Consider the following 21,554-nt stretch of genomic DNA (forward strand, 5'->3'; position numbering starts at 1 on the left):
TCCGGCAAGGTGCCTTTTAGTTCCACGCTTCATTAGTCTTGTCTTCTAAAATCTGAGGTGAACTGCATTTTGATAGCTAGTGTCCGGATTTTCTTACGTATCCGCTTATGACAAGGGCACTGCATGATATGAAACTCAGATATTACACTGTACAGCTTGTCAGTCATCACAAAATAAACTTTCTGCCAATAAAAGAGCTTTATTAGCTTCTGCTAATAAAAATAGTCCACTATAATACACTGTCAGAAAAAAGGTACATTTCTATCACTACTATGTACCTTTAAGTTACTAATACGCACTCCTAAAGTACTGATATGTACCGTTTAAGGTACTATTATGTACCTTTTAGGGGTTAGTAAGGTACATAGATGTACCTTTTCACTTTTGTACCTTAGGGTGCTTCCTCAGTGACAGCACTGTACCTTTTTTTTTCTCAGAGTGTATAGTAAACCAACCTGACTAGCAACAAGATGACAATATAGCAATATTACAATATTATTTATTAATCTGCAATCAATGTTACTTTTATTCTGCCGACTAACCTTGTTGAGTCACAATATGGTGCCAATTAAGAAAAGAGAAATCATGGAGTGAGACAATAAATATGAAAGTATGGTGTGATGGATAACAGTTAGATCTTACTGCTTAATTACTTACTGAGATTACTCAATTAGAATCAAGTGTTACAGAAAGATTTGTAATAATACAATAGGTCTGTATTTTTAATGCAATCTAATTTCTTCATCCATACTTAAAATCTCTCTCTCCTCACAGCGTTCTATCTGTTGATGTCGGAGCAGGAAGTTCAGGAAAGGTGAGGTACAAAATGCACTAACATTTTTCTTATTTTTACCATTTAGATTTCCTTAGAAGGTCCAGTGTTCATTTTCTGTTTAATATACTAACCAAATGCCATTGTATGGCTTTATTTTCAAGTAATGAGTCTATGAAATGGGAATACAAAAAGCTAATATTAAGGTCAGTGTGATATTGAAAATAGGGATTTATTGGCTTTACATCATTTTTTTTTGCAACCCAGATCTCAAAGTTAATTTAAGCTTTTTAGTGTGCAAATTGAATAAACACTGCTATCTCAGAGCAAACACAGTACAGCAACAAAAAAGTCTGCATTGTGTATGGCTGCTAACGGTGTGTCCATCATCACACATTGCTCTATTTATTTATTTATTTAGTGAGATTTTATCTGATGGTTGTTAAAGGATTGTCTTTGCACAGCTGTAAGGCTGTGATCTCTGTCTAACACATCACTCCATTACTGAGTGCAAAAGACATCTCTGAGCTGGGAGACATCAAACTGCTCTGATTGTGTGAAGCACCTGTCTCATCGGCTGAAGACAGGGAGGAACACTTGCATCCCGCTGGGCAAATCAAAGCCCTCTTAGGGTTTGAGTGGCCTTCCCTGAGCTGTTGAGCACACATGATGTTTATTCACATGCTTGGTGCTGTATTTTATCTAGGGTGACTGAAAAATGGTTAGAGGGCCCTGCGGAAGAAAAGGCGAAATTGCAGTCACTTATTTAGTTCAATCTGAAGCTCACTTTACTGGAAATGATTATGGAGCTAGGCGGATTGTTTATAATTTTTGCAAGGTTTTTATTTCCTGTGAGCATTTCTATCTTTATCTTTCACGAAGAATGGTGGCTGCATTCATAATGCGCACCAATATGAATTCCCGTGCAGCCGTACGGATTATACTTTCACTTTAGAATAAGTACCAATTTGGGAGCAAACTGATTAAATGTTGTGTTTAATATTAATATCAATATTATTCTTAATGAAAAACATAGCAACAGAACAGTACAATAAAAAGCTTGCTTAAATGAGCGCTTTTATAGCCTGACAAGCCAGACCCACATCAAGATGTTTGGTCTGGAAACTCACCATAGACAGGGCTCAATCCGAGGGGCGGGATAAACGGTTGTCTTTCAAACTCCCTCTGCACGCGATAGGATAGCGGTACACCAACCGGAGCAACAACGGTGAAGGGGAGCTCGCTGACTGATTAAACATTCGCCGTATCCGGTCGGCTAAACTCCGAACACATCTTCCCTTTTTAAGAATGACTTCAGTGCCGCTCTTTGTTCTTTTCTCAGAGGAAAGCTTAACTCCAAGTCTTCCGGAGGCGCGGGCAGAGCTGATTCGAAAGACCGCCGCCGTTCGCCAGTTTCTTCGTTTACTAGAAGACTGTGTTACTAGAAGCACACAAACGCAACTCGGCCGTTGTCATTATGGCCCCGCCCGCCGACTCTATAGCCTACCTACACGATGTGATTGGGCCGTCCAGATTCTGAGGAATACAGCTCAGATAGGAATTGAGAGTTGCTAGACCACACTTGCGGGCAAATTAAATTTGCTGCCGCTAGGGTGCGCTTTTAGGCTAGCGCTTTTACATTTAGCTTTGAAACTGAATCTTCTGCCGTATATTGTCAGCTTCTCACTCGTGATAAATGAAATCTGACTCCTGCCGCTGGTCTGTGCTCAGTTCAGTTTTTAACTGTAGCGTCTGTTCTCTAACTGAATGAAATTATTTGTATTATTATAAAACAATCAAAACGATATCGATACATATGACTGTTCATGATTTCATACAGCTATATCTATAACGGAAAAAAACATTTACAAGTCTTGACATCATATCTGGGAAAAAAGTCAGTAAATTAGAGTAAAATCACAGGCTTTGCTTATCCCGTGCAAATGTGCCACGCAAAACTCAGATGTGGGGGAGTTATTTGTAAATCACAGAGGTCCATAGATAATACTAATCCTGTGCGAATAGTGCTTAAGTAATCAAACTTTAAAGGGTTAGTTCGATAGGTGATACTACCACCACAACAGAATCACTGAGTCAAATTTGACAGTCAGGGGTGCCGGGTGCATTGCCTAAAAAACTATGGTCACAAGTTCTGTTGTTACCAATAGCTCAATGGAATTTACGACCATAGTTAACTAACGAGGATTTTGGGAAACACACCCCAGATCTATACGATTTGTGAATAAATCATTTTTAAAACTAAAACAAAATGATTAATTGAAAAGATTGACTCAAATAAACAATATGTTTACCTTCAAATTCTCAGAAAAATTAAACGTAACGATAACCATACAACGCTCAAAGTACGATTAAATAGAAAAATAGATTTACTAGATAAACTTTTTCAAAGATTAAGAACAAATTACCTTTTTACCTAATTAAGATGCTTTTTTAGATTAGATGTTGAATCCTTTGCATCCTATAGAAGTTTTGTCGGAGGTAGACATGGCTTGCATTGCACTGTGATGTTACGTCTTTTTTCATATTTATTAGTAAAACTCTCTTTGTAGGCATATTTCCATGAGAGAAATGCATTCTGCTTTCCCGTTTAAAAAGTAAGAGTCGGAGAATCAACAGTACTATTAAAGGCTCGATGAATTGAGGAATCAACTTTCCCTTGAGCTTTTGATAAATAAAAGGTCATTGTAATATAAGATTATCCTGTAAGTTTCAGAGCTGAAACGTCCTTGTTAGTCAAAGAAAAGCTTTTATAGACACCAGGCCCAGCAAATGGTCCAGGCCCAGCAAAAGGTGTGTGTTTTGCAAAGAACCTTTACAGCGCGTCTAATCCAGTAGCCTCGCCCACCGACTCATGGAGTGCTCGTGCTAGCTGGTCAACAACAATAAATATGCCGAGGAAGATTAAGATATTGCGCTATTCCTGCTTGTGGAAGAACACAGTTGCTGCATAAGCTTCCTTCTGATCCTAATATTAGGAATGAGTGGTTGAACTTTATTTTTAATGAAGTTCCAGCTCACGTGGGGAAGACAGTGGTGTTCACTTCATTTCACTGTGGAATCATTTGTAAATAAATCTCCGGTCAATGCTGGATTTGGATCCGACAGGAATGGTGCAACATGTGAGTAAAATGTGTTTTTATATGTAATAGTACTGCATTGTTAGATTGTTTTGCTTATGTGTACGCGTCTAACAGAACATACATTTAGCACGCTGGACTCAGACACGTATAGGCCAGGGCTCGGCAGGTTGATGAATCGCATTATATTCCATTCTTGTTCTGCTATTTTTTCTCTCTCTCTCTCTCTCTCTCTCTCTCTCTCTCTCTCTCTCTCTCTCTCTCTCAATGTGTATGTGTGTGCGCGCGGTTCGTGCTTATATCGTCCGATCGTGTGTGATATATAAATAATAGTCCAATCAATCAGTTGCGGGTTAATGAGAAATAAAACATTTTGTTTGTTTGATAAAGACATTTACGAGCCCTGTGATCGAGATAATCATTCTGGTTGCCGATTCTCACTTATTCTCTCCTCTCTCATGTCACTGAACTGACAGGGGAGCTTAAAGGGTTAGTTCACGCAAAAATGAAAATGATTTAATTAATTACTCACCCTCATGTCGTTGGACACCCGTAACACCTTCATTCACCTTCTGAACACAAATGAAGATATTTTTGTTGAAAGCTGATGGCTGAGAAAGGCTTCAGATAGGCCTCCATTGGCATTCATTATATTTGCACTGACCCACTCACAAGACCTATAAAAGGCACTAAAGATGTCAAAGTCCATCTAACTACAGTGGCTGTACAATAATTTTTCCAAGCGACGAGAATATTTTCTGTGCGCAAAAAAAATCAAAAAAATGACACGTCTTACGGGTGTCCAACGACATGAGGGTGAGTAATTAATGAAATAATTTTCATTTTTGGGCGAACTAACCCTTTAAGCTCATTAAATATGCAAATCTTATCCAATCCTAGCCTTGGTCGTTTACTTCCAAGTCTCCAGTGCAGCAAACCCAGCGTTTTGGAGAGAGCCTCAATCCAGTGTAGAAAATAGCCTATTTCTTATTAGTTATGATGTTTTTGAATGTAAAAACCACACGAACATCATTAGTTGACCTCAGAAAACAGTATAAAAAAATAAATAATGAAAAAGCGATGACACCTTTAAATGAAATAAATGACATTTAAAGTAATCACTATGGTAATCTAAAATAATTTTTTTCTGGTGTAACTATAATTTGATTACATCTATGTAACTATAACAAAATACAGTTACTTATATTTGGTATTTTAAATATGTATCCACCAAGGCTCTCCCAAGGCTGTCCAAATATGATTATTTATGTATTGATTGGAATCTGATCTATATGATTGACAGTCCACACTATCGCAACTGTTCAGATCTGATTTGTGTGTCCTGTGGCGCTCTTTCGTTTTCCAGAATATCTGCATTGGCTTCTATGGCAATGACATTGCATACAACAACCATGTATGTGTATGTATAGAAAACGGACTTCCCTGCCTCGGTCCCTGGTTACTCAGTACCCTTTATCCCCCCAGTCCCACGCCCCTGACAACAACAGTGACATTGAGGGGTTTGCAATACAGATGTTGTCTTATTTACATCATGACAATATCCACCGCACAGGACTACTATGTCTTCTGAGTGAACTTTATTTCGTGCTGTCGTCTACGCCGGTCTCAAAACATGTCACCGTTTTATTGTAATTTTCTGCTTAACTGGCTAAACGCAACCTTGTTTCTGCAGTGACTTTCTGCATGTTTCTTATAACAACGTCTAAGACAGGGCTATTCGAATCTTAACCTGGAGGGCCAATGCGGTGCAGAGTTTAGCTCCAACCCTAATCAAACACACCTGAACATGCTAATCAATGTTTTCAGGATCATTAGAAAATCACAGGTGGGTGTGTTTGATCAGGGTTGGAGCGAAACTCAGCACCGCAATTGCCCTCCAGGGTAAGATTTGAATAGCCCTGGTCTAAGATGTTTACGATTTACGTGCTGTGAGAAAGAGACTTAAACCATGCAAAATCCAATTAGAGTGGTTTCCACAAATCTTCATGTCATTTTCTTTTTCTTTTTCTTTTTTGGGTCGTTCACATTTGCTAAATATGAACAGATTCCAATCGGTTATGCACAAAAATTTGGACTGACAGTTTGATTGAGGCTTAAACCACAGCCCTGACATTAAATGACACAGCCCATTTTTAAATACGTGATGTTTTTCAGATAGATGTAGATTAAAAGCTTTTCTCAAATGAAGCCATCAATTTATCCGAAGCAAACACTGTGAATTGGAGACGAGGCATACTAATTCATTGTTACTCAGACGATTACAGTCAGAACTGCTTATGGCTAACACAATTGCATTTGAATGAGGACAGGAAAATAGATGCATCGATCAGTGCTGAAACATAAATTAAGTGGTAATTTATTTGCTAATTTGTTGTTAATTCTTGTGCTGAAAAAGCAAATGGCGGCATCTCTAAGTGGATGTTTAGTCAACATGCTTCGTTTCATTCAAGGTGTGTTATTGGGAAGTGAAATTACATAATTTCCCAGAACATAAAAGCTGAAATTCAGAGTTGTTTCAGAGGTTTCAAATGTTTCAGAGACCATCAGATCTTTTCTATGGTTTCTGGATTCAAATTGTATTTTGACTCCGTAACCTTAAGCAGTTTGCATAGCTTGTTTGTTCATGTGTAAATAACTCCTCTCAGTCCCACTGCTTTAGGCTGGGCTGCCCACTGCCCTCCCCTCCCTGCGCCTCAGGACTGGCACGCTTTTATTTTGTTGGAATAAACCTTCCATCATTCAGCGGGCAGGCGAGAGGGCTGTGTCCTTCTAGAAAGCTTCACGGAACAGATACAATACAAGCTGTCCATCATGTGTAGCCTGAAGAATCAGAGCTTCAACAAGCCTGAGCAAACCACTTCAATAGGACTTATGTAGGTCACTCAAAATACACCTGGTTGAACACTATTGTGTGCACAGGGTTCCAGTTCCCCCGTCTCTGTCTGCATCAGTAGGTTTGTTGTCTTTTCTACTTTCTTTATGATGTACGGAAAAAGACTTGTTTTGTTTTATTCGAGTTGCCTTTTTTTTATGTATGAGCAAGCTTATTGCCTACACAGAGCACAATATGTGTAGCGTTTAATTCCAGAGAATTAAAGCAATACTTTACCCCCAAATCAAAATTATTAGTTTAAATATACATGTATGACTTATAGATTTAGAAAGTAGCATGTTAATTGCCAATTAAACAAGTGGAAAAGTATCCACAACTTTCCTGCAAGTCTTAGTGGGCGTCGCCATGACACTCGATACTTCCGGTTGATGGTATCTCAGTTCCGGTTTAGCACACATAACAGTTATGCTGCGTTCACACCAGACGCGAGTGACGCAAATAAATTGTGCTATTCGCGCGAAGTTGGATGCGTAAACATTTTGAATCCATTCGCTTCATTCACTACACAACAGACGCGAATTTGCGTCATGGGAGGGGCTTCTGCCAGGCAGCGGCAGTCGTCAGAAGGACGAGCCGAGTTAAGGCTGTTCTCGCCGGGGTTAATGAGCGCTGAGTGCCTGGGTCTCACCTCCGAAACCTACTTGCTTCCATAAACCATGCAACATAAACGACCCGTTTGACATGTTGCCTAGCACCCTACGCACTCCATTCAATGCCCAACGAGCTTCAGATAAACTCAAGAAATGTGTAGAAGTAATATTTGTATTTTAATATTTGTAATTGTTGAAATGTTGTTCATGTCAGACATTGTCAGTAGACTTTTTTTTAATCAACATGAAAATAGATGCATGAACTTCAATGAATTTAAGTGCATTGTAATAAAAATGAACATTTCATTGCTGTAAATGTAATTATTGAGTTTATATATTAGTTTAAACTATTTAAAATACTGCAGTAAAGCTGTATAATTTTTTGCAAGGGTATGTTTATTGTTTTCAATAATTTACAGATTTAATGTGTAGCAAGACCGCTCTAACGGCCTAACGTTACTATCCAAATAGAGACCTGCACTCCCGCGAGACCCAGCACATAATATTTGATGGGTGAATGCGGGCAGCAAGATATTAATTGTGTGCGAGTTGTGGGAAAATACAATTATTTTGCGGGACTCCCGCAAAGTGGAAATATATAACAAAATAAAATAATTTGTTAGTAACAACAAAACCTTTATTTATAATAAAATAAAAACGATTTACAGGCGCATGGAAGGAAGGTATCTCTCGCGAGGTTCATAGGAACAGCCAAGCCGGCCTACCACACAGTGGCAAAATGTCTGCACCGCTTAACTCACGTGAACCGCTTAGTGCTACAGATATTAGGAAGTTCTTGTAAGATAGTCAGATCCATGCGACCATCTGGGACATGTGATCATTTTGCCTAAAGTGTTGTTATAAAAGTCTACTCCTGAATCCTCATAATACAACCATGCGTTTAGCTGATAACAGTACAGACTAACGTAAACCGGAAGTTCGTTACCGGCGTGTTCTACGTTGCCATAGCGATCATGGAAAAGGTCAGAGTTCGGGAAAGTTGTGGATACATAAAGTGGTTTTCAATACTGATAATAATTAAAGAGGTTTTTGAGCACCAAATTAGCATATTCAAAATAATGAAGGATTTTACACTGAAGATAATGGATGATGAAAATTCAGCTTTGCATCACAATAATACATTTCCTTTTAAAATACACTCACCTAAAGGATTATTAGGAACACTTGTTTAATTTCCCATTAATGAAATTGTCTAATCACAACCTTGAGGCGGATGGGCTACAACGGGTACCACTTTGCCATCTCCACTACAAATAGGAAAAAGAGGCTACAATTTGCATGAGCTCACCAAAATTGGACAGTTGAAGACTGGAAAAATGTTACCTAATGAGTCTTGATTTCTGAGACATTCAGATGGTAGAGTCAGAATTTGACATAAACAGAATGAGAACATGGATCCATCATGCCTTGTTACCACTGTGCAGGCTGGTGGTGGTGGTGTAATGGTGTGGGGTAAGTTTTCTTGGCACACTTTAGGCCCCTTAGTGCCAATTGGGCGTGAATCATTTAAATTCCACGGCCTACCTGAGCATTTTTTCTGACCATGTCCATCCCTTTATAAGCACCATGTACCCATCCTCTGATGGCTACTTTCAGCAGGATAATGCACCATGTCACAAAGCTTGAATCATTTCAAATTGGTTTCTTGAACATGACAATGAGTTCACTGTACTAAAATGCCACGTAGAATTAAGGCTGTTCTGAAGGCGAAAGGGGGTCAAACACAGTATTAGTATGGTGTTCCTAATAATCCTTTAGGTGAGTATATATTAAAAGAGAAAACAGATATTTTTAATTAAAAACATATTTACACAAAATTACTTTTTTTAGCAAAAGAGACTTATGATTTTTAATCATACTGATAAACTTTTGAACAGCAGTGTGTATGTTTGGAATTTATGTTTGGAGTGTGAGTAAAAAACATAACATTTTTGAGTGAACTGTTTTTTTATGATATTTAATACAGTGTTTTACAGGGAACAGGATATATTTATTTGTTTGTGTCTTCCCCATATATTTCATAGACTGTTTGATTGTCTAACATTTCATTACATAATGACAGAAAGGATCTGCCTCATCTTCCTGTTCTTGACGTAAATCCTTAGTCATGCATCCTGCACTGAGTCATAACTCATTTTAATCGACAAAGTCAGACCTGATGTTAGACCAGCATCCATTGTCATCGCGATTGTAATGTACAATACTTCCTGTAAATCACAAGGACTATTCATACGTAAAGAACACCTAGATATTTCTTAGTTCAGCAATAGTCCTTGGTGGAACTGAGAGTGGTAATGAACGTTTGTTGTGGGGGATGAGTCTGTCAGTAGGGTGCTTATGCATGTGCATTTAAACTTAAGAGTTCATTTGGCTGAGGCAGCCTTATCCTGAGTTATTGATTAAGACTGGCACAGTGGAACGCCAAGGGACAGTTTTAGGGATCAGGTCTGTGGATCAGCAATATCCAGGAATGAGGGCAGTAATGTCCTCTTCAGACCCCTGACATCATCTGTCTAGGCATTTTGAGATAAAGTGCAAAGCAGCTTGCCAAATCAAACTTTCATGTAATATGAGTCCCCCCCCATGAGTCCCCACCCAAAATCCAGGCATTGAACATCTATTTTGTTCAGTTCTTTGTCCGGTCTCGTCGGTGTTGAGTGGTTATTTACAAATTGATGTTTAAGAAACATTATTATGTGTTAATTTGTTGTGCAGTATTTTGTGCATTTCTTTTTTTTTTTTTTTGGCTCCATAGCTATTACACAGCTATACATAGCTTGTTCTAAATAAACATGCATATTTCCCACATTTGCATTTTTTCCAATTTTCAGTTTACTTAAAGCATACTTTAACATATTTTCATGCAAATTTTTTTTTTTTGAGTGTCAGCTACTTGAATAGTTTTGACAGCACTTTTTTTTAACTAAAAACTGAAAGTTTAGTATGCGTTTTGACCATTCATTTACATGACAATGCCGTTTTGGGGGCCTGAATATGCAATCTTTTGAAAACTATACTGTTATTATCGCCTCCGTGTAAATGACAAAACATTGTGAAAGATGTGATCGTTTTTCTTTACAAAATGGCAGCCAGTAGTTTAGTCTTTTTCGCAGATCCATAAACAGGGATCGTTTCACGTTGTCGTCTATGAGAAAAACCCATTGTCATGTAAAGTGTACCCTAATGACCAGTAATTACATTGGTCAGTAATGTTATAATGTGATGTTACAGATGGTGTGAGGTAAGGAGCGAGGACATGTACTTTCTGATGGCAATTTGCATTTTGTAGAACACTGAAAGAGGCAAAAGACACACTAATTCTAAGAATTAAGCTGTGTGTGTTAGCCATACATACCGGTATTTTGTAGTATTTTGAGTCTGATCATTAATTGTCATTCAGTAGAGAAATAGAATAGGAAATGGGAAAGACATTCCTATTTTTATTTATTTATTTATTTTTACAAATGAAAGCTACACACACACACACACACACACTGTCTGTCTGTATCATTTTCTTTCCCTGATCTTTCTCTCCTTTTCTTTCTTTCCTTTTCTTTTCTATTTTATGTCACCTTATTAGCATAGCATATACACTACCGTTTCAAAATTTGAGGATGTTTTTGAAAGAGGTTTCTTATGCTCTCCACGGTTGCATCTATTTGATCAAAAATATAAAAAAGCAAAAACAGTAATATTTTTTTAATGTTAATACAAATAACTACTGATGTCAAGGGAATTATCAGATGAATAGAAATTTCAAGAGCATTTATTTGAAATATAATAGTTTTTTATAGGAATTTAAAGGTCTTTACTATAACTTTTGATCCGTTTAACACGTCCTTGCTGAATAAAAGTATTATTTTATTTTTAAAATCAAATAATAGTGTGCATTCATATATTATATTTGTATATGCTTTTACACATAATGTCTCTCACAATTACTAACATACATGGAAGCAAGTGGTTTTCAACTTTACATTACTTTATACATCAGACATTAGGTGGTTACCCAATACAAAATTGTGAGAGATATAAAAGTGGCTAAACGCATCTCGTTGTCATGTATGGGCCCTGTTCATGTTGGACAGACATTTTAATTGCATTTTATGTCTGCTAAGAGGCACAAAGACACCCTTTACGTTTATGCCCTCAAAGCTGCCGTTTTAGCTGAGGGGGGACTCTGGGCATTAACTGTAATAACTTCGTGTTGCAAGCACCAATCCGGTTCGTTTTTTTTCTATAGACTGTACTCACAAAGGTATAACGATCAAGATAAACGTAAAAATTCACTGGAGTTGTCCTTTAATGTATTGTATGATGTTTGATTGAATGCACAACCTTTGATATCAGCAGCAAATTGTAGGCCATTTTAGTGTGCAAACTATGCATGGTTATAGAATTAGATGTTTTATTATTTGCATTTAGCTTTGTCCATATCAGACAATTTTTTTAAGGTTACGACCCACCAGTTGAGAGCCACTCCTCTGCATTGCTGAATGGATGTTTTCTCTCACACTAAACTTTTAAAGATTTGTGTATCGAAAGTCTTTAAAAATGTTTCTTTTCTGAAGATTTTTTTCTCAGAGTAAGTCACCAGCTAGATGCCTGGGGGCACTGATATACTATGCACAGTGTTTCAATGTTTATTGTTTTTATAGCAATAGCAGCACCTGGAGATATGAAGCTTGTTGACAGATGCTGGAGCTATTGTGATGTTGGTCTGATTTAGGAGAATGTCTAAAAGTAGAAATCTGAGGAGGGTCATGTTTTCAAAGAAAAGGTGCATGAATAAGAGGGAGAGAGCGAGTTTATTACCCCAGGGTATGTAACATTACATATTAGACATGGCTGACTGGTGAGGTCTCGGAGATGCAGTCCTGCAGCTGCTGTTCTCTCTTTCCCATGAGTGCCTGCTGCCCACACACTGACCTGAACACGCACATTACATCAGTTCATATCAACTACATGGTGTGACTAATGATTGCGCAACTATTTTATATCACTGTAGCACTACTTGCCACTATTTGATTATTTTCACTTATACAAATAAATGAGTAACCTTGGCTGTATCCGAAACCAAAGCCAGCTGCCTTCCCAGACTTCAAAGGCAGCGTTTTAATATGAGATACCTCCTAAGGGTTTCAGACAAGCTTCTGAGACACCAGAAAATCATGCAGATTATACAAATAAATTCATGTGACCTTAACAAGCTAGTGACTACAATGCTAATTTGTATGTAGAATAAAGTTTTTTTTATTTGTATATGTATTTTTTTCCCCCTAAACTTCTTTTATGTTAAATTCTTATATCTAATCAATTTATTCAATTAGAAGAGGCATTAAGATGAGTTTACACAGACTATTTAATGGCATAAATGTAATGCATTTAAAATTGTGATCACATATAGCATTGATTTGCAAATAGCAAATTTTGATTATTGAAATATGAAATATGAAAAAATGAAGTAGACCCTTTTCACATTTCCGGGTTTCTCAGAGCAGAAGTCGTCATAGTTAGGTTAAGTTTTATAGCGGTGAATAAGAGAATACATTAAATATACCCCCCCCCCCCCCCCCCCCATTTTTTCAAATAGCAAAAGAAAAACGCAACAACAGTGATTTCACAACTTTCAAAAAGAGGAGAAAAATAAAGTGAGATTGAAAACGGCAGTGAAAAGAGGAGAAAGATGTTATTTTTTCCATCACTTCCATAGACGCTATATTAGAAACACCCTCATAGCAGCTGCAAGTTGTTTTTGTAATTTGATGCAAAAGTAATATCATACAAACTAAAAGTGTTATAAATGTACATACATTTTTTTTTAATGAAAATACAAAAAGTGTTGCAGGATTTATAATATTGCAGACCGTTAAAGTGCGTTGTCACAATATGTGAAAAGGGTCCATTATATATAAAACTAAAACTGCCAGTAGGTGCCGTCAAGTCAGTTTCTTAATGAATAAGTAATTAAAACATTCATTAAAACAATATGTGGAGCAGAGCGATGGTCCATTCCTTCGTCCAATCCTCCTTTCAGAGCGCTCTTCAATCCATGTGTATTTTTATGTCTGTGATGTCTGTGTAAGAAGGGTGAGCGCAGTTATGGAAATACATATGTTGACAGGCAGGTATTACATCATATCATAGCCTTTGGACCAATTATATGATTATAATATTTAGACCACTTCTATTATTAATTGATATCAGGATGTGAAGAGAGTTTCAACCAGTATAACAAAAAGTGTTTATAAAACAAGTTGCCTACCTTTAAACTAAAATATAAATAAATTTCATCTTCTTACTTGAAATAAACAATAACTGAAATATTAAAGCATTCAGAATTAATCTTAGTTTATTTCACCTACATTTCTTACTGGTCATTTAGTTTAACATGATGTACAAAAATAACTGAAACTAAAATAAAGGCATATTAAAAACAGAAACTAATAAAAATGACCAAAATACACAACAATGACATTAAATGAAAGTTTATATTTAAATAATAAAAACTATAATGGCATCCCAATGATACTAAAATCACATGGCTGAATTATTAGGAAATGAAGCAGGTGGCTGTCTTTATAAATGGGTTATTGAATCAGTCACTCAAATGATTTCAGATTCATTTAATAATGAAAGACCACGGTGTGTTGCTCTGAGATGCAGTGAAGGATGCAATTGAAAGGGTGTTAAAACAAATGAAGGCATCTTTGTAGATGCAAACATTAGACTGGACGATAAGAGGTTTCACACTCCTGCACAACATTACAGTTCTGTTTTATCTTCCCTCTTTTGCAGTCAGTCTGTTGTAAAGGTGTTGCGCCAGCGGTCGGAGTGGTACGCACAGGAGCGTGGAACTCGCTGGAGGAACAGGCGTTCATGCTTCTAACAGAGACAGAGAGACAGACCATGAGCTACTACATTCAAGAGTACCAGCGCGCACACATCGGGGTAGAGCCTCTGGCCATGGCCTTGTTTGAACTCTTCAACACACATGCCAAGGTGAGGCTGGCAGCAAAAAACCTCAGAAGAATTGCTAACAAACCATAATGTCACTGAAAACTCTTAGTTTGATGGTTAGCAAAAATGTATTTTGGATGATTTCAGGTGTTTCATTTAATGATCTCTTGGCTGTTCCTGCTTCCCAGCTGTCCTTGCTGGCTGAGGTGCGGACTCTGATCGCTCCGCAGGACCTGGAGCGATTCGACGGGCAGGTGTTACATCGCGAGATGGAGGCGTGGAGAGCTCGGCACGGAGGCCCAGGCCTCCTGCACCCTGATTCAATCTGCGTCACCCATCCAGAGGGCCACATTTCTTCTGCTTGCCAGCTGACCCCTGCAGTCCTTGGCTACAACAAGGCATGTGAATGTGTTTTTGTGCAGTGCTGGGAATATTAGCATGCACTGGTGAATAAAATTAAAGTACAGGGGTCGGATTCACGAAAATCATAAAAAATGATTAAGAGAAATTCTAAGAAGTTCATAAGAATGTTCTTGAGTACAAGTCTTGAAACATTCTTAAGAGTCCACATTCATAGTACTATTAATATGTGTAGCGTTATCTTGTAATGCAAATAATCATATTTGGGAAGAAAAAAAAACAATCATTTGATTAAACATCTTACTTTTGGGGATTTTAGACAGGTTGGAGGTCATCCTAACTTTTACAATGATTTTTAAGAACATTCTTTTCAGGAATATTTAAACATTTCCACTTGAGTAAAAATACAAATGTACTCGTTTTTGAATATTTAATTTAGCTGAAAAAGACAGTAATATTGTGAAATATTATTCCAGTTTTTTTCATTTGTTAAACTGTTTACAATTATTAATTTCCTAAAAGAAAAATCGTACTGATCCAAAACTTTTGAAAGAGAGTGTATTCATCCAAAAATGATGTATAATCATTTATATCAATCATGTATAATAGTTATTTATTTATACAAATAAAACTGAAGAAAGCCCAAAACTCAAAGAAATTATACTAAAACCAACATACTACCATTCAATTTTTTACAAAATACATCATAATTATGATAATATATAATATATGTAATATATTATAATATATTATGTATTTATAATATATAATATACAGTAATATAATATAATATAATATAATATAATATAATATAATATAATATAATATAATATAATATAATATAATATAATTGAGTTTCATGTGTTTTATCCTCATGCTTATAATGCCTATTTGAAGGAAGAGGGATAACTTTTTGAATCTGTAATAGCTAACTTTTATTCTTCTGGGCCTACATTGAATAGTCTGATCTACTGTGTCTTGGTAAGTTCATGATTTGATTCCAACCATTATGAATTGTAAATCTCACTCATTACAAGCTGGCAGTTGAGCTGAATTGATGAGAAAGGCTGAGAAATAAAGAACTGCCCCTCAAGTGGAGTGTGAATGTCTTAAACTCAAACATTTTTTGATTGCGTTTTGTTCTGGAGTGATTGTTGCTCCAAGTCATTTCAGTGATTGTTTATGCTTTTTGCTTCACTTTTATAGAGCGAGTGCAGGTTGGATGGGAATTTGATGCCATTTGAGAGTCTAAATTCTCTTCCTGACGTTGCTCTGGTGAGTTGTTTATTTTTGTTGTGTGTCTACATGCTGTTAGATTGGATTAAACCAACTTTTGGTGGAGTAAAATCAGCCAACTTTAAATGTTTTTAGTTTTTTTTATCAGTTGAGTGTAACAAGGAAAGAAAGGGACAAGATTAAAGGCTACGAAAACAAAACATTTATATCCCTGAAATACAAAGACTGTCACATCCCCTGTAGACCTAAGAAAATGCTATTTCTTTTGTTTTTGGGTGTTTCTAACTCATAAGGCTGTATTTTGTAATCCGAAAGATTGATAGATCAGTCTGATAGTTTGTTCACTGTTCAGAATGCCTCTAATTGACCTCTATGTAAATTAAGAACATTTATCGAAAAATACATTTGAAAATGGCACAAAACTCAACATATACACTACTTTTCAAAAGTTAGGGTTTGGTAAGCTTTTGAAAGTAGTCACTATACAGTAAAAACTGAAATATTTTGAAATATTCTTACAATTTAAAAATTTGTTTTCTATTTTGATATGTTTTCAAATGCATTTTATTCCTGTGATGGCAAAGCTGAATTTACTCCAGTCTTCAGTGTCACATGATCCTTCAGAAATTATTCTGATAAGAAAGAAAGAGAAAAGTTTCTTATTACCTATGCTGAAAACTATTGTTCTGTTTAAGTATTCTTTGATAAATAGAAAATGCATTGTGACATCATCATAAAATGTGCTGTTAGGTTTTAAAACCGGGCACACCCATGTATCAGATTTCCTTTTTTATCAATTTGCTGAAGTTTGAATTTGTCAAGTTCAATAGATTTTTTTCATTATTCTCGTTTAATTAAGCATAAGTAGCTCAACATTAACTCTTGTAATCATAAACGATTATCTTAGATGAATCCATAATTGACAACCTCGTTATAAACATTTGCTTGTGCTAAATTGTTGTACACTGACAACTCTATCATCTGTTCATTTAATAATGTGTTGACTTTTGGGAAGGAAATGACACCTTTAAAAGCTTTAAAATGTCAGAATGTGTTTTTTTTCCCCTCTTCTTCACAGCATTATCATAACCTCCCTCAATGATAATGCATCCTTTAATTGCCTGTCTTACTATGCAAGTGACAGCGAGGAGATAAAAATGGACAGTATGTTTCTGTTTTATTTCAGGATAACGTGCAGCCATCATCTGAGTCACCCCCCTCATTCAAGCCTCCCCCTCCACCTATTCGACATGCCAGCCCAAAATGTCAAACCAAACGACCTTCGTCTAAGCTGTCCCAGACCAACCTGCTCTTCACCGCCCCCTGTAGGCGGCACCAGGAAAACCACACCCACAATCACTCGCCATGTTCTACTCACAACTCCCCTTGTACCATCCACCACACCAATTCCACCTGCTCTGTCCATCACACACCTCCACCCTGCTCTCACCATCACAGCTCTCCACGACCATCATCCTATCACGCCAGCCCTTCCTCCGGACCACCGTGTAGAGATCTGGTTCAGTTTCTGATGAGCAGGCATGCGGCGGCACTCTCCCCGCACCCAGAGTCTCCAAATCGTTCTAGAGAGGGCACCCCAATGATCTCTCCCCGCTCCTCTCCGTCCCTTTCGCCTTCACTGCTAATGCCAGCACCGCCTCCCTGTAGCCCAGAGAAGCTCGAGGGCTCCCCATCTACACACAGCTGCGGTGCCACCCAGAACAGCCCACTACACCCTGAGCCGGAGACGGCAGAGGAAAGACCCCAGCCCCAGCTACGAGGTGAAGGAACTCTGAAATTATATTTTAACATGATAAATCACCCAAAAATGAAATTTCTGCCATCATCGACTACGTTGACATGTGCAACAATAATGCGATTATTTCCAGTAATCAGAATATGGACTTAATCGCAGTAAGATGTTTACATGACAAAGCAAACCTCTTTACTCCCGTTTTCATAGAATTTTCATTATTCTGATTATGCTAAGCAGTGTGATTATTACACTATAGAGCACAAATGAAGGACTCATGTACATTAGGCATGTTACTGGCAACTGTTTTAATCTACTCTAACCAAATACAAATCACATTTCTGTGGACCTATTGTGTATGTGTACATCCGAGCACATGCACATTTTTGGTCAGAGCAGCATGTCATGTGTCTACATGTCTGATTATTGTGATTAAAGGGTTAGTTCACCCAAAACTGAAAATTCTGTCATTAATTACTCTCCCTCATGTCGTTATAAACCTGTAAGACCTTCGTTCATCTTCGGAAACACAAATCCGAGAGCTCTGACCTTTCCTTAGACAGTAATTTAATGAACACTTTTAAGGTCCAGAAAGGTAGGAAAGACATTGATAAAATCATCCTTGTGACACCAGTGGTTCAACCTTAATTATATGAAGTGACGAGAATACCTTTTGTGCCCAAAAAACAAACAAAACTAACGACTTTATTCAACTTTTTGTTTGTTTTTTGCAATATATTCGTGTTTCGAAGATGAACGAAAGTCTTATGGGTTTGGAACGACATAAGGGTTAGTAATTAATTAATGAGGATGACAAAAGTTTAATTTTTGGGTAAAATAACCCTTTAAACTAGGCCTACATTACATGGTTTACTTTGATTATGGTTACTAATTGAGCTTAATTGTGCTTGTTTGTGCAGACTCATATTGTATTTACGTCAGGTAAAGTTTAATCGCAATATTGCCAAAATCCCATTATAATTGCATTATGAGTGTGCATATAATTCATTTCAAACTTGTAATTTCTTCTGTGGAACACAAAAGCAGACCGTTTGAAGAAGTTTTGTGTTGGAAACTCAGAAGTGAAGACCAGGAGAACTTGGATATATCTTCAGCAAGATTCTTTATTGAGAACACATGCTGTTTGTTCGCTGTAGTCATCAAGTCTAATTCAAAACCGTATACACTGTAATTTATCCACATTTCAGGTTGAGGGATTTCACAGCAAATGAGGTGGAGACAATCTAAACAAAATAATGCAAATGTTGTATAGGTAAAGAGTGTCACTAATTCTAATCGAATCAACATAACAGTGTCATACAAATGCATAGATGCTAACCCAATTACTCTGACAGTATTGTCCATGCATTTACATTATCACTGAGACTAAAGTAGAACTGTGCCCTGGGCTTGTCATACCAAATAGTCAGGAAGTGCATAAAGGCAAAAAGCTAATGTCTCAAACACCAGGGCTAATTAACTTGATCTTCATAGAATGTTGTCAATCTTTTCCTCAAAATGTAAAACACAATGTACATAATGTTTTAAACAGATTCTTACGTTTGTAATCCCACATTGGTCAACAAGCAGTTTTGGTTATTATTATTATTTTCTTTATGTTCCACAGAAGAAAGTCATACAGGTTTGGAATGACATGAGGGTGAGTAAATGATGACAGAATTTTCACTATCCCTTTACGTTAGCCCTAGTTAGATTTATAGTGGGTATGTTTATTGTGGGGTGAATAAAGGTTGATTGGGACACATTTTCCAAGTCATCTCAATGGAAAAAGTGTCCCAATCACCCTGAATTCACCCTACATGTCTTTATTTAACAAATGACCCGTTTAAACCAAATTTGTTTAGAGAATCAGAAATGTAGAGTAACCAGTTTAGCTTGATTTAAAAACAAATGACTACATATACACTCACCTAAAGGATTATTAGGAACACCTGTTCAATTTCTCATTAATGCAATTATCTACTCAACCAATCACATGGCAGTTGCTTCAGTGCATTAAGGGGTGTGGTCCAGGTCAAGACAATCTCCTGAACTCCAAACTGAATGTCAGAATGGGAAAGAAAGGTGATTTAAGCCATTTTGAGCGTGGAATGCTTGTTGGTGCCAGATGGGCCATTCTGAGTATTTCACAATCTGCTCAGTAACTGGGATTTTCACACACAACCATTTCTATGGTTTACAAAGAATGGTTTGAAAAGGGAAAAACTATACAGTATGCGGCAGTCCTGTGGGCGAAAATGCCTTGTTGATGCTAGAGGTCAGAGGAGAATGGGGCGAGGCGACTGATTCAAGCTGATAGAAGAGCAACTTTGACTGAAATAACCACTCGTTACAACCGAGGTATGCAGCAAAGCATTTCTGAAGCCACAACACGCTAGCCTGACAAGCCAGACCCACATCTAGATGTTTGTTCTGGAAACTCACCATTGACAGCTCAATCCGAGGGGCGGGATAAACGGTTGTCTTTCAAACTCCCCCTGCACGCGATAGGATAGCGCTACAACTAACCAGAGCAACGAAGGTGAAACGGAGCTTGTTGATAGATCGGCAAAACTCCCAACACATCTTCCCTTTTTAAGAATGACTTCAGTGCCGTTCTTTTCTCAGAGAAAAGCTCAACTCCAAGTCTTCCAGAGTCACGGTTAAAGCTGATTCGAAAGACCACCGTTCACCAGTTTCTGTGTTTACTAGAAGCACGCAAACGCAACTCGGCCACCGTCATTATGGCCCCGCCCAACGAAACTATACATGATGTGATTGGCCTGACAAGAGTTTGGCGTTTACAGCTCAGAGGGGTATTGAGAGTTGCTAGATGACACTTGTGGGCAGATTAGATTTGCTGCCGCTTGGGTGCGTCTAGATTTCTAGGCCAGCCTTTCTCAAAGTGGGTGCCGCGGCACACTGGGGTGCCGCCAAAAAATTACGTAACGTTAGGCTAAAAAAAAACAAAAAACTGAAATTTCATATATAAAATATATTTGAATTTATATAAATACATTCTTCTTCTTTGTATCCCTTTCGCACGTACGATCACACATTCACACATGTGATTAGAACGGTCAGTGCATCACATTCTTTCAAATGTAAATTCAAATGTGCTTTCGCGTTGGCTTGCACTGAGCCAGAGACAGGCGCGCTCAGAGCTGTCATATATCACAACTTTTCAGTGTTTCAGCCACATAATGTTTATTTTGGGTTTCATACATATACGTACTAAAAAAAACAATACATTTAGAGTTTTTAAAATACAAAATGATGAAAAATGAAGAGGCAATAATAATCCTTTCCGTTATAATTAGTTTTATTCATATCAGATACACATTGTGTCAGTAACTTTAAAGTTGAGTCTATTCTTCTCCCAGTTCACCTGCCACTTACTTTTATGTATTTTGGGAGAAGTGGATGAATTCACGTCTTGTAAATCCAACAGATCCGATTTTCTCAACACCGCGTGCGGCGGTGATGACGGCGCCCATCGTGCATACAGCTCAACTAACGCGATCGTTAAGGTGTTTAAACAACAAAACACTTCCACTTGTATATATTTGACAATCGGAATATCAGATATTTCATGCCATATCTAACAAATGTGTGAATATTTTGAATAAAAAAGGAAAAATGACATAAAAGCAGATCATTCATTCAGCTCTGTTGTTGCTGCGGTGTGTCACATGACAAGCAATGACGCGTCACCATGGAAACCATAAAGTGACACATTAATAACGGTCGCTTTGAAAAACTCACGCTGGGGGGTCAGCCAGAATGTTTTACATTTGCGTGTGAAAGGGTTAAACATATGAGCGGATTAATAAAATTGTAAATTAATTTT

General features: G+C 37.4%; 1 protein-coding gene across 2 annotated transcripts in view; it reads left to right on the forward strand.

Moving 5' to 3' along the window:
* The window catches only part of whrnb (whirlin b), an 80,735-nt gene that overhangs the window by 43,992 nt on the left and 15,189 nt on the right, over nt 1–21,554 (forward strand). For both annotated transcript variants that reach the window (XM_067438890.1, XM_067438891.1), the window contains exons 5-9: nt 775–814; nt 14,194–14,397; nt 14,544–14,753; nt 15,922–15,990; nt 17,138–17,732. In XM_067438890.1, the coding sequence (XP_067294991.1) occupies nt 775–814; nt 14,194–14,397; nt 14,544–14,753; nt 15,922–15,990; nt 17,138–17,732 (1,118 nt within the window). The remainder of the gene's footprint in view (nt 1–774; nt 815–14,193; nt 14,398–14,543; nt 14,754–15,921; nt 15,991–17,137; nt 17,733–21,554) is intronic.

Source organism: Pseudorasbora parva, chromosome 3 (assembly GCF_024679245.1).
Source record: "Pseudorasbora parva isolate DD20220531a chromosome 3, ASM2467924v1, whole genome shotgun sequence".
In the NCBI taxonomy this organism is placed as follows: Eukaryota; Metazoa; Chordata; class Actinopteri; order Cypriniformes; family Gobionidae; genus Pseudorasbora; species Pseudorasbora parva.